The sequence below is a fragment of the Alligator mississippiensis genome, chromosome 7 (assembly GCF_030867095.1).
Source record: "Alligator mississippiensis isolate rAllMis1 chromosome 7, rAllMis1, whole genome shotgun sequence".
In the NCBI taxonomy this organism is placed as follows: Eukaryota; Metazoa; Chordata; order Crocodylia; family Alligatoridae; genus Alligator; species Alligator mississippiensis.
This window is the reverse complement of record NC_081830.1, coordinates 17,338,610-17,351,671: the sequence shown is the minus strand read 5'-3', so window position 1 is coordinate 17,351,671 and position 13,062 is coordinate 17,338,610. Positions and strand designations below refer to the sequence as shown.

General features: G+C 58.1%; 1 protein-coding gene across 6 annotated transcripts in view; it reads right to left on the bottom strand.

Moving 5' to 3' along the window:
- ANK1 (ankyrin 1) overlaps positions 1-12,747 on the bottom strand; it is a 48,222-nt gene extending 35,475 nt beyond the window's left edge. For all 6 annotated transcript variants that reach the window (XM_059730629.1, XM_059730633.1, XM_059730631.1 and 3 more), the window contains exon 1: positions 11,865-12,747. In XM_059730629.1, coding sequence (XP_059586612.1) covers positions 11,865-11,990 — 126 coding nt within the window. In that variant the 5' untranslated portion in view covers positions 11,991-12,747. The remainder of the gene's footprint in view (positions 1-11,864) is intronic.
- Between the last annotated feature and the right edge of the window lie 315 nt (positions 12,748-13,062).

The following is a 13,062-nucleotide window of genomic DNA, read 5'->3' as shown; positions in this document are numbered from 1 at the left end:
ACCCGCGGGCCTGCCCTGGGGTAGCCCAGGCTGCACTCAGGTGCCTGAAATACCCTGATCAGAGCCATGCAGAGGATGCAAACACCAATGGAAACCAGGTTTTGCATGACGGGTCAAGTGCCTTTGTCCACACACCCACCCTTCCCCTCCAGTCCCAGAGGACACAGCCCCTTTGTTTAGTGCAGGGAGCAGTCAGAGCACACGTCTTTAGCTCCCCTCAGGGCTCACAGGGGCCTGGCTTGTACCCACGCTCACCAGAGTCTACCAGACAAGGTCAGCAGTTCTCCTGAATTTCGACTCCCTGACCAGAGCTGCTGGTGCATCGCAATACACGGCCAAGGCATCTCCAACATGCTGCTGCATAGAGCATCCATGTGTCCTGCCCACTGCCACTGGCTCAAGCCTGCTGCTGTCCTGAGAGCTGGACTTGCCTGGGAGTTGCGGGCTGCTGAGCACACTGGACGAGGCCTTTCACTAGCCCCTCTGCTGTGGAGCACCAGGGGCTGCTCGGCACCTGATACAGTGCACAGGTGATGGAGGCACGCTCTGTCAGCGTGACAGTGACAGTACCATGCCATTTCCAGGGGCAGTCTGGGCTCACTGTGGGTGCCCCTGCCAGTGTCAGTGGCACCTGCCTTTGGGGCCAACTGGTGAACCTCCCCCTCCGCCCCCCCAATATAGGAGAGAACGAGAGGATCCAGAAAAACAGGCCAGGTTAACAAGGCTGCTCTGCAGAGAAGGGAGGGTTGGTTTCTCTGGACACACAAAGCAGACTGAGCCCCAGGCAGGCAGCCAAGGCTTCCAAAAGGACTGGGGAAATCAAAAGTGCCACAGCCTTGCTGGGAAACTGGGGCTGCTATGCCTGTAGCCAGGAGGCCTGGTGAAGATGAGCCCACAGAGAAACTTAAGGGTGAAAGAAAGAGGCAGGAGTCAGAGGCAAGAGAGCAGGGAAGCCAGAGAGGAGAGTCAGTCTCAGAACTGAGATGGGGTCAGGAAGGAGAAAAGAGCAATGGTAGAAACATAAGACAGAGCCTCAGAAAAAGTGGAAAGGCAACAGGCTGAGGGTGCCTATGAGCCAGGACAGCAACAGGCATCACCATAGGGGACCCGTGCACCTTCTTCCCTTGGGCTTCTTCACAGCTGGACCCTCCATGAAGCCAGTAGTAAAGTTACCAAGATCCTTCAAGCTCAAGCTAAGCCCTCCATTTTACTCCCATCCAGTGGGTCCGTGCAGGGTGCAGGCAGGCAGGAAGCCTCTGCTGAGCTGCACCAGGGCGCGAGGTCTTTACTTAACGGTTTTATTCCGGTCCGGGTGAACCGGGTCCAGCGACCGAGTGCCTTGAGCGTGCAGTCATTAGCGAACCAGAGCACGCTATGGCTTCCAACCCGGCGATGTGCAGAATAATCAGGTTATTTGCGGGAGCGTCTGTCGTGGTGACTGCACTGTTACTGTTTTAGGCAGCAGTAGGACACCTGGTACCTGGCGATGCTGCTGCCTAATTATTTTCCAGACACTCCAAATGATTCCAGACACCAAATGCGGGCACTCGTAACAGACAGCCGGGGCAGGCAGGGGCAGTGGCTGCTCCCCTGCGTAACATCGGGGGCCTCCAGGCTGCTCAGCCGGGACCTCCCAGAAGAGGCTGCCAGCACAGGGCTTAGAGCAGGTCAGCAGCATGCGCAACCTTGGAGGGGCGGTTGGGGTGCTGGGAGCACCCAAAAGAGAAGAGCTCATGAGGAAGTACTGTGTTTCCCAGGGCAATTATAGCCCAGGATAATGAGGGCTGTGCACTGACCCAAGGAAACGCGGTGTTTCAGCCGACACCAGGATCCCTCTCCTAACATGGACAGGGCCTAGCACAGAACACAAGGGCTCCGGTAGGGAAGCTCCGTGCTTGCAGGTGGGTAGTGCTGGCCGTGGCCGTGGGAGGAAAGGGAGACCTAGAGTGGAGTCCCTGAGGCACCAGGCCTGGCTGAGCTTGCAATGCCCATAGGCAGGGGGAACTGGCTTGGGTGGGGGGCAGCCAGCCCACCCCTGCCCTGCGAGACAGGCCACACGACCCTGCTTGAGAAACCTGAAATGCTTGTCAGCCGCTGCTGCCATGGCAACACCGGAGAGGGAATTTGCCGGGGCTTCTCACGTGTCGGTCTGTTTAAAGCGTGTAACACCATCGGGCAGCCGGCCTGTATGGGTGCACGTGTCTATCCTGCCCGTGGACGGCGCCATGTGGGCTGGCTGGGGTAAGCTGGAGATCCGGGCACCCCGCTGAGATTAATATTTCACACCCGACAAGCTGGCGCTTTGCAGGCTAATTTGTGTTATTAATAAAAAAATCTCCTGCTAAATGATTCAGGAAGAAAGAGCCGCTGCTACAGTTTGCATCGCAGTTGCATCACAGTTTGGAAAGTTGAGTGCTGGTGCCCAAGGAGTTAACTGGGAGCCACGTGGAGACCAGCCCTGAAGGGCCACTGGGGCAGCACATGGTCGCTACCTGCACCCCAGTGCATCATGGAGGAGAAATGACTCCGGCTGACAAAGGGCTCTGTACTGCAGGGAACGCAGGCTGTTTGATCTCCCCTCCAGAGAGCAGCCGGGCTCTGCCGCAGGCCACTGCACTGCAAGGATGCCCTCAGGCCTCGGTGGCCTGCGCTAACCCATGCTGTCACAGCAGCAGGCTCTCATCGCCTTTTGCTTTGGGGTCCCCCGAGGCCTGCTGTGGAGTTGATGCTGTCAGTGCCGAGTGCTCATCCATGCTGGGCCTGTGGGCTGGGCAACATCAAGTCCTTTTGCACAGCCACGCAAGGGGCACAGAGCAGGGGCAGCCGTTTTAAAGTGCCTTGTGGAAGATCTTTGCTCCCAGCTCAGCTGCAGTAAGCATCGAGGCATATCAGCTGCAGTAAGCATCGAGGCATAAGCTGTGGGAGCTTGCAGCGGGCGCTTCCAAGCACTGCATGCCACCACTGATGCCAGAGCCCCAAGATGCACCTGCTCTGCAGACAGGTGGCAAGGAGGGGGCAGGAGGCATTCGATTCCTCCAGGGTAAGGCAACCACCACCTAGCTAAGAGCCCGCAGACGCCAGGAGGCTGTGTGAGCAGGGAGAGAGCTGGTCTCCACGTAGCCCTGCAGAGGAGATGCACAGAGGCAAAGGCCGTTAGCAGGGCTGGCGTTTGGGAAGCGTCAGCAGCGAACAATGCCCCCAGGCAACTGCGAATGTGCCAGGGTCACCCACCACCCACTCTGCCTGTGTCCAAATGCTGCTGTGTCTGGTGGCTGAGGGCAGCCAGGCATCTTCACTGTACAAGAGACCATGACTGTTTGAAGTGCCAGCAGCAGCCACCTCTGGTGTTCAGCAGGCTCCCAGCAAGGCCAAGTTCAGGGCTGCAGGACACGTGCCTCAGGAAGGGGGTGGGAAAACACGTGATGTCATTATCGTCGGCTTTTCTGAGCCTTCTGCTGACCATGCTCCCCGGGCTGGAGCCGGCTCCTGTTGGCTATACTCCTCCCGCTTTTTGACAGGCTGAGAACCAGAACAACATCCTGCAGTTTGCAGATACAGCATCTTCCCTTACCAAGGAATTCACAGCGTTGCCCAGCTGCTTTGCGAGCTGTGCCGTCATGGTTTAACCAATGCACAGCTTGTTGCTGGACAACGACCCGGTAACCCTGCTTCGTACGCCTGCAGTGCTGGGAGCATGCAGGGCACACACGTGCAAAACAGAAAGCCCTCTGCCAAGCCGTAGCTCAGGGAGAATTTCGCACACACATGACTCCAGCAACCACTGAGAAAGTTAACATATTCCACTCTGCCCAGCCCTCAGTGACAGCAGAGACAGGATCAGAGCTCTTGTCCAGAGCCTGCCCAGCAATTAAAATAACAGCTAGCATGTCCAGTGACACCTTCCCTTTCTCCAACGTTGCCCTATGGCATGACAGTGTGCTGCTGGACACCCCCAAATGACACCTGCCCTTAGAGTACAACCCTGTGTGCTGTGTATGTCCAATGAAGGGCCTCTCTCCCCTTGCGTCCCTGACCCAAGCACCAGCCCAGAGTGCCAGCCTGCATCCTAACCTTCTCCCTCGGAGAGCTCAGAGCGTCAGGGAGATGGAAAATCCCAGCATGCGATGCTCCTTCCTGAAGGATGGGTCTTATCTTGCCTGGGTGCTGGCGACTCCTGCCTTTAGACAGGTATGCCCCATGCTTGTAATGCCCAGCCTGCATGGGAGCCCGTGCCAAGGCCACGCTCCAATAGTCACCGAGCAGTGATCTGTGGGGTCCCTGCCAGACAGACTCCCCGATGGTACCAAGGCAAGCGGCTGTCTGGCACACAGCCTTTCCTGCCCGTGCGCTGCCCTCTGGGAGGGGGTCCTGCCAAGTGCAGCTCCATGAGCCGGGCTCTGGGCGCAGATGGGCAGCAGGTCCCTTGCCCAACGGTGCTGCAGTTCCTCCTGATGCAGAAGTTTGAAAGCAGGCGCAGCGACCTGCATGTTCCTCCAACGTGCACAGAAAGCAGGTGATGCTATCGATCGCTCTGTCGCTCCTGGTATGTGCCAGCCTGTGACAAGTCCAACCTGCTCCTGGAGGGAGCGGCTCTGCATCAGTGAGCGGCCATGGCTGGAATTAAAATGACCACTACCTCAGGTTAGCAGTGCCCAGCACAAGGGAAGGTGCTGAAAGGTTTGCACAGGGGCAAACCTAGTAGCAAGACTCTTCCTCCTACCTGGCCTGGGCCACTTCAAAGCCAAGCCCTCATGCAGGATGCTCAGTCACTGACAATGTGACGCCATCTTAGCACAGAGGGCAAGAGGCAACCCACAGACCTGCGTCTGCCAATAGCCTTCTGCCAGATCAGAGCAGAGTCCTACCCTGGCTTTTTTGCACCACAGGGCTGACTGCGGTGTGGGGCGGGGGACCCCACTGCCCTCCCATCGCCAAAGCACAAGGCTTATCAAGGAGAGGCAAGGACAGCTGGCAGCGCCGAGCACTGCGCTGTTCGAGCTCAGCTCAGTTTGCAGATGGTTCACGTTTAGTAGCATAATTAGAATGTCCCATAAGTCGCCGAGACCGCGATCCGTGGAATCCAGCCCATCGAGACGCTAGAGGCAAATGGGGTGGAGCGAGCCTAGGAAGGGCTGGGGCATGTGTGCAGCAGACTGCAGCTCTGCCAGAACAGGAGCCATCCACCAGTGGCCCGGGCAGGGCCAGATCTGCATGCTCGGATGCAGAATGCAAGGGCACTTCTGTGGAGACTTCGGCACCAGGGTCAGGGGTTGCTGGAGCCTGCCATTAGATCTTTGCTTTCAGTGGTACCCAAAACACAAAGGAGTATGCAGGCACTGCCCTGGGAGGTCTGAAGAGTCTTGCTCTGTCAGTGGAGCCTTCCCTGAGCCCCCTTCTTCAGCCAGGATAGACACCTGTGGGTGACCAGTGAAGCCAGGCTTTCTGGGAGCCAGAAAAAACCACAGGGTTTGCACAGGCAGCACAGCCTCTGTGCAGAGGGTACAGGGGGGACCTCTTCCTGAACACAGATACTACATGCACATCCAAATTCCCCATTGACACGTGGCATAAGACCCCAACTGAAGGAATCATACAGGCAGGCCAATGGAGAGCCAGCCAGTCCTCTGCTCCTGGGAGCCATTAGCAACACACGCTGTCATGGTACGGTGAAGCCGAGCTGCCCCCTGGCACCTGCGTGGCCCAGAGCTGCGTCAGGGCAGGGACAATAGGGTGGTGTTATTCAGAGTGGCTCTTCAGAGGGCTGCAAGGTCAGTGTCAAAGAGGAGGCTGCCCTGAGCTCACCCACGGGCCCTTCAGTGTGTCAATAGGATTCCACTACCAAGGGGATTTCACTGGGAAATGCGATCCTGCTTTTCTTGTGCTAATCTGCAGTGCTGGGAAGAACGCTGCGTACTCCCCATGAGGGACTGTGCAGAGCAGATGAAAGGGTGCCTGGATGCACCAGCATTAGTGCCAGGCATCTCGGCAGCAAGGGCCAAAGGGCAGAGCACAGGTCCCGACTGGCTGCTGAACCAGCCCCACATGCACAGCAGAAGGCGCGGGCCCCCACGCTCTGCATTTCCCGGCAAGCACAGCCTGTTGTACACAGGCACGCACCTGGTGGCCCTGCAAAGGCCTATGGCCACACTGCAGCACAGTCCCAAACCCTGCGTCTCTGTTCACTGCCTTGCTGAAGTGACATGGGCCTTGTGATGCCCCGGACATGGGCACACGTGCTCTTCCCTGGTTCTGTGTAAATATAGAAACCTCGGCCCGTTCCGAGCTGTTCCCTGGCTGCTGCTCTCTCTCCTGCTGCCTCCCCAGACACTTTGCCAAATACCTGGTGCTTCACTGCTGTTGTCGATTGCATTTCATTAGCAAGCCTTGGGGTCGTGACGTTCAGGTACCCTCCAGTTAACAAAGTCTCCTGACTCCTGCAGCCCCCGAGTGGATTCCCAGCTCTTGCTCAGCTCTATCAGTCACTCAGCAGAACCTGCCAGCGTCCGCCCGGGCTGTGCTGCCACCAGCAGCATCACAGCTGAAAGCACGACCCAGCTCAGCTCTGGGGCAGGAGCAGGTTTTTGCAAAGCGTTCTGGAGCTCTGTGCAGGCTTAGCCTGCCGAGGCATTTGTCAGACGCTTCCAGGCCCCTGGGATGCTGTGAGCTCCACACTGTGCTCGGAAGCTGCTGCTCCATGCCCGCAGGAGCCCGTCACATCACTGCTCTCAGCCAGGGCAGGACGCTGTCTGGACCAGCCTGCCTGGAGCCAGAAGCAGGGAGAGCTGCAGAGATGCAGAGGGGCAGAGCACCCATGCCAAGCCAGCAGTGGGGCCACATGCTCCCTGCTTCCCAGCTCCAGTGCAGATGCATTTCTGAAGAACCTTGACATACTTAGGCAATTAAACCAAATTAGCATAATTCAAACAAAACTTCTAATTTTAGCACTCAGGGAAGCTGGTTCCCTTCGAGCTGAGCTCTGCCAGGTCTCTGCAGCAGCAGCCTCCCACTGGCAGCTGGGGAAATGAGCTGGGACGATGCTGCCCTGAGGAATGGCACCTTGGGGACAGCTTGAAGGCGGGGGCTCCTGTGCCAGGCTTCTACCTCTGCAAGGCTCCAGCCGCTCCCCCTCCTGCCCTGCCTAATCCCCTCCACTCTGGCAGGCGCAGTCCGAGCCCATTATTACCTGAATAATTTAACAGCCTGCAGAGCAGCAATGCAGATTGGCACCACCTGCCCCTCCTGATGACCCCCTCCCCAGCCACCAGCTCAGCCCTGTTGTGGGGGTGCCTGATGCCTGCCTAGCCGGATGTCTATGCTCTGTTCCACTCTCATCCAGCAGCACACTCCCCTCCAGCGGGTACTTGCTGGCTGCCAGGGAAGGACACGGGAGCAAGCTCCCGGCCTTGGCTGAGCAGGCTGCACTGCCTGTAGACAGCGAGCAACAGGGGAAGATTCAAGGTTCCCCAGTCCAACATACCCTTCCCTATGTGTGCCAGCACTGCCAGAGGGTGAGAGGAGCAGGGTCCTGACGGGGCCCTCTGGGCACCCCCAGCCCTGGGAAGGGTGTAGGAGGGGGCGCAGATGAGCAGCAGAGGCCTCTGTTACAACAGCACTAGGTAGGAATGGAGTTAGCCTTCTCGCCACCCCTGAGCAATGCAGCATCCCAACCCCCTGCAACACCACAGCACTACACACCTGTTCCTGCATGGGTCCTAAACACCCTGCTCGGCCAGGAGGCTGCAGTGCAGAAATGCCACCCTGCCCACGGCCATGGCACCAGGCTCCATGCTCTGCCCTCCCTCCGTGGTACTGAGCAGTACCTCTCCTTAGTACTGATGGATATGGCAGGCAGGGAGGGAGCAAGATGCTCCCATGATAACCAGTGTAGGGTGGCACCAGGTGAGACTGGATAGAGAGAGCAGCGGCAGGGGAGTCCGCAGCAGCCACCCCAAGTCCTACCCCCAGAGTATGGGAGCCTGCCTGGGTCAAGCAGCAACTGCCTGCTCCCTGCCTGGGCCTTGGCCTGGGGAGAGGGAGTCAGACTGAGTGCTGATGCTCTCTCTAATCCTGACAGCATTGCCATTGTACAGGGCTTGGTGACGGGTCACATAAACAGTGTCAGAGGAAGTCATTGCATAGACCTCCCAGCCCAGCACTCCCAGCCCCTCAACATATGGGCTCTGTATTCATAAAGCCTCCCCAGGATGGAGGGCGGCTTTGTTCTGCAGAGCAGCCAGTGACATCATCCCCCAGAGTCCTGCAAACCCATGTCCCAGCAGCCTTGAGTAGTGCTGGGACTGTCACACTCACCCTGCCTTGCACGCAGGATGCACGTCCTCCCAGCAGGGCAAGGACTGCCTCCCAGAGATGCCAGCACCTATCTCCCGGGACACCTCTCCCCAGGCTCACCCTTCGCCATGCTCCCCAGCACCAGGTGCCCACAGTCCCATCCTGTCATGTCTAGCATGTGCTTGCTGTTCTTGCTGATGCAGCAATGCTTTCCCCGACCCGTCTGCTGGGTCAGGCTGCTACCCATGACCTAGAGGGCACAGCAGGCCATGCAGGAGAGGGACTGGGAGCAATCCCAGTGTCCTGGCACCAGCAGTGCTGTGAGTCCTGTCCAGGGAGACCTCTCTCAGCTGCACCTGCCCCTGCATCTGCAGCATCAACTCCTGTTGCTTTGGTACTGGGCAGGGTGACCTGCAGGTGGAAAGGAGGTGAGCTGATGGGGAGGACTGCCCCAGAGACAGGAGCAGGGACCCCAGGGACAGAGCTCCTGACTCTCCACGAGCTCCAGATTCTGGGTTCAGCTCAAGCCCGGGTTCCTGTAACCGCAAGTCAGCACCAGTCGCCTCCCAGGCAGGCCCCAGCTACACTCTAACCCGAAACCTGGTGTGCGGACACCTCCACACACATGTGCTGTTTGCTAGAGGATGCAGGGGCAAAAGCCCAGGCTCACCTGGGGGAAGAAGTAAAGGACACTGCAGAGGAACTGGGCTGTAGAAATCAAGGAGATTCCAGGACCCCTTTCTGCAGCCCCACACAAGGAGATTTCCTTCCACGGTATCAAGGTAAACAGAATGGCACAGCAGTAACAATAGAGCAACAGTGCTAAGAGACAAGGGAAGAGCCTTCAGCTGCTCTAATACTCCTCTGCTTTTGGACAAGAGAGTCTGAAGCCAGGGCCCGAGGCCGTGTTGTGAGACCGCTCACAGATCTCTTTTCAGATCTCAGCTCCCTCCACTTGACCTGGATAATAGTGGGGATCCTTCATTGTTACTTGACAGAGAGTCATGAGGGCAACTGGGGAGTCAAAAGGCTCCCACCTGAATGCCGTGATTAACACCTTTCCTGTTTCCCCTGATCCTTCAGGCTTCACTTTGATGTGAAGAAGAAACCTTTTGACTCCACAGGATTAGGACCCTGGCCCCGAGGGGTCTGTGCCTCTTCCTAGCTACCTTTTCTGGGTCTGTGGACCAGAAAGAAAAAGTTGCTTCCCTAACATTTTGGCTTGCAACTTTCCCTGGTCTTTAACTCTCCCTTGAAAAGGAGTCATTCCACACGGAGGGGAGGCAAAGCACAACACACAGCAGCAATGCTCAGCTCTCCCCAAGGACTTCTCACCACCAGTGCCAAGAGGCCGCACAAAGGAGGTCATCTTGTTACCCCCTTCCCCAGGAGAGACACTGAAGCACACAGAGGTGTGTGTGACTTGTTCCAAGGTCCATCAGCAGAGCCCGCTGCAAAGGCCCTGATGCTTCTGCTTGGCTCGTGACCACCTCGCCATGCAGCACAGAGGCAACTTAGGAAGGAACAGGCTGCTGGAAACCTGGCTTCCCAGGTCAGACTCCACCACCGGCAGACACTGACCCAAGCGTGCAGCTGGGACCAGCCTGTCCGAGCAGCCCAGCTGGCTCCTGAACAGCGCAGCCAGCATCTCTGTGCCGGCCCAGGTGGTGGGGAAGGTGCACAAAGTGCAGGAGGCTGCCAAAGCGCCGCTCAACCCAGACCCCGGTCTCACTCCACTGCAATCACATGCCCAGCTCATCAGCAGGGGGAGGGAAGGAGGGAACCCAGGAAGGGTGACAGCAGAGACGCTCAGCTCCCTGAGGAGACAGACAAGGACATGCGATGGTATCAGCCAGTGGCTACTCTGCACCCTGCCTGCCTTAGGACACACAGACCAAAGAAACAGCCCCTGACACAGAGACAGGACTTGATGATCTGCTCGGGTCCCTTCCGACCCTACCTACTATGAAACTAAGAAAGCTTCCCTGCCACGTGTCACCGAGCTGGGGAATGACTTGGCACTGGGTCTTGGGGTCTGCAAGGGCCCTGCAGAAGTCTGCTCCCAGTCAGGCCTTCCTGTATTTATCTGTATCACAATAGGGTGGATGGGTCCCAAGCACAAACCAGGGCAAGCCATGCCAGCCTCTGTGCATGCAGCATGGAGACAGCCCTGCCCCAAGAAGCCTACAGGTTCAGGAGAAGAGAGCACAGGGACACAGAGACAAGAGATCCAACCTGCTGCTGAGTACTTTGGAGGGCAGTGCAGTGCAGTGCCTTGCAGCTATGTGGCTGGCATTAGATGCCCCCAGGTACCATGAACCCCCTGCTTCCTGCAGCCTGTTCTGAGAGGCGTGGGAGGCCCTGGCCTGGCTGCACCAAGGTGGAGCTCCCAGGGCTGCTGCGTGCACCTCTGCTGGGAAGGTACCAATAGATTTTGCATGCTATCGAGACTCGTCAGCCTCCCAGCCATCAGCTAGGACAGATGGACCTTCCCGCCCTCCCCTAACCCATGCAGAGGGGAAGCAATTTGTTCAAAGCTACAGAAGCAAACAGGGTCTGGAAACAAGAGAGGAACCCGGGAGTCCCAGCTCCCAACACCCACCGCTGGGCAACACTGTGCTGTCAGAGGTGAGTGGAAGGCTGGCCAGTGGGGGAGCCAAGGAAGTTGAGCAGTCCACCGGATAGGAAGAAGCATGAGACTGCCCCTCATTTCAGCAGGACAATGAAACGCCCCTCATTTCAGCAGGACAAGCCCCCACGGGGTCTCTCCTGGATTCACCTCCCTCCTTGCTGCCTCTGACTGGTACAGCACAGATTCCCCAGGGCTGGGCCCTTTCCCCCAGGCCCCCACTGTCAACACATTTCTGAGGGGCAGCAAAGATCTCCCGACTGAGCTCCTGCCCTGGCAGAAGGCGGGCGGCAAGCGCAACAACTTTGCAGAGAGGAGCCGCAGCCTGGTCCCTCAGTCCCCAGAGCCAGGTCTGGCTGCCGAGGCATGTGTGGTGGTGGCAGGGGAGCTGGTCCCAATCCATTCATTACACTTCCTCCCTGCCACTGCACCCAAGACCAGCCACTGAATACATCTTTGCCTTGAGGGACAAGGGGGTGTGGGATCCCCCCCTGTAAATGCCCCCTTCCCCTCAGGTGGTGCTAGAGGACACTCAGGGCCCCAAAGGTGTCCCCATGCTTCTGCTGTAGGTTTGGCTAGGGGCCCCTGGCAACCCTTCCGTGGGTCCTAGGGTGTTGGCAGCCCCCTGGGCAGAGCTGGGAGAGGCACAGCATAATTACAGCCCCCCCCCCCCCCCCAATGTACACCTGGGAGCTCGGAGGTGCCTGCACACAGCGACCAGTCAGAACTTGTGCCCTGGAGAGCAAACCTGTCACTGGCAGATAATTAAGGGCTTGATTTGGAACCAAACTGAATGCGACTTGCCTGGGCACCCTTTCCCTCCTTGGAGCCCTCGAGGCAAAATGACAGATACCTGTCCTCAAAGTTGCTCTGTGCTTGGCAGGCTGCTCCTGCAGCTGATGACACGGGGGTCCGAGGAGAGCTGCCTGCCCCCAGCCCCTCTCACCTTTTTCTTTCGGTCCCGGGAGCGGTTCCTGCGTTTGCGGTTGGTTTCCTCCTTCTCCTTCTGCTCCTGCAGAGCCTGCGCCTCAATGTCCTTAATCTTTTTCAGTTGCTTGGCTGCCTGAGCCATGGTGGGTCAGGGCTGCAGTCCTCCTCGCACAGTTCCCCCGGTCCCCGCGCAGAAGGTCCTTTTCCCCACCTCGGACACTGGTGACCCTGACCAGCAACAATGGGGAGATGAGGAGCAGATTGCCAGCCCCGAAGGGCAGCTGATGCCTCCAGCTAGTTGCTAGATAAAGTCCAGGACACCTTTATGAAAAGGCACGAATAATCCCAAGCCCGGCTGCTCCAGGGGTTCTGTGCACCATTGCAGCAGAGCCCAACCGCACTGGCTCATCATTCAGAGTCCTCCTGGTGGGACGGGAAGCGTGGCTGGTGCCGTGTGCTCCCCCCTCACTGCCTCTCCTGCCGCATCGGGGCAATGCAGACAGCTGGCCACCAAAAGGAAAATAACTCTCAGCAGTTAGTGCCTGATGACAATAGCGAGGCAGTGAGATGAGAAGGCCAGTGCATTTCCTCTCGGCTCCCTGTAGCAAAGCCGTAGCCTGTACAGTCAGGCAATGGCTTTACCACTGCAGTGCTGCTGATGCAGGCACATTTTCCAGTCTCTCCCATCCTCTCCCTCTCACTCACTCTCTGTGCAGCAGCAGCAGCAGCACCAGCATCGCTTGCTTGCTCTCTGGGCTCCAATTCGGTCTCCTTTCAGGGACAGTGATGGGGAATTGCTGCTCACGCTCGGGAGACTGGCAGCCTCTCTGCTTGGAAAACAGGCGCTGCTGCAAAGGACGTGCCAAGTACTAGAGCAAAGTGCAGCTCAGCAGCATCTTCTCCACACGGTGCCTCTGCTGAATGAGAAGCCTGGGGAGGGGAGGGATCTTGGCTGTGAATGGGAGACAACAACCCTGGGCTCAATCTCCCTGTTGGCAGCCCCGCACCAGAAAAGTCAACCGCAGTTCCCAAGCTGGCTTGTGCCTGCTTGGTGCCACCCAGCAGAGCCTGGGTTCTGGCACAAGGTCCCTGGGTGAGCTCCAAGCAGGTCAGTGCCCCTGCCCCATGCCCCCCCATTTCACCTGCATTTACCTGTCCGAGCTGCAAGTGCTGATGTGTGGAGAGCTACGTCTCTGAGCCAATCAGCCTGTGGC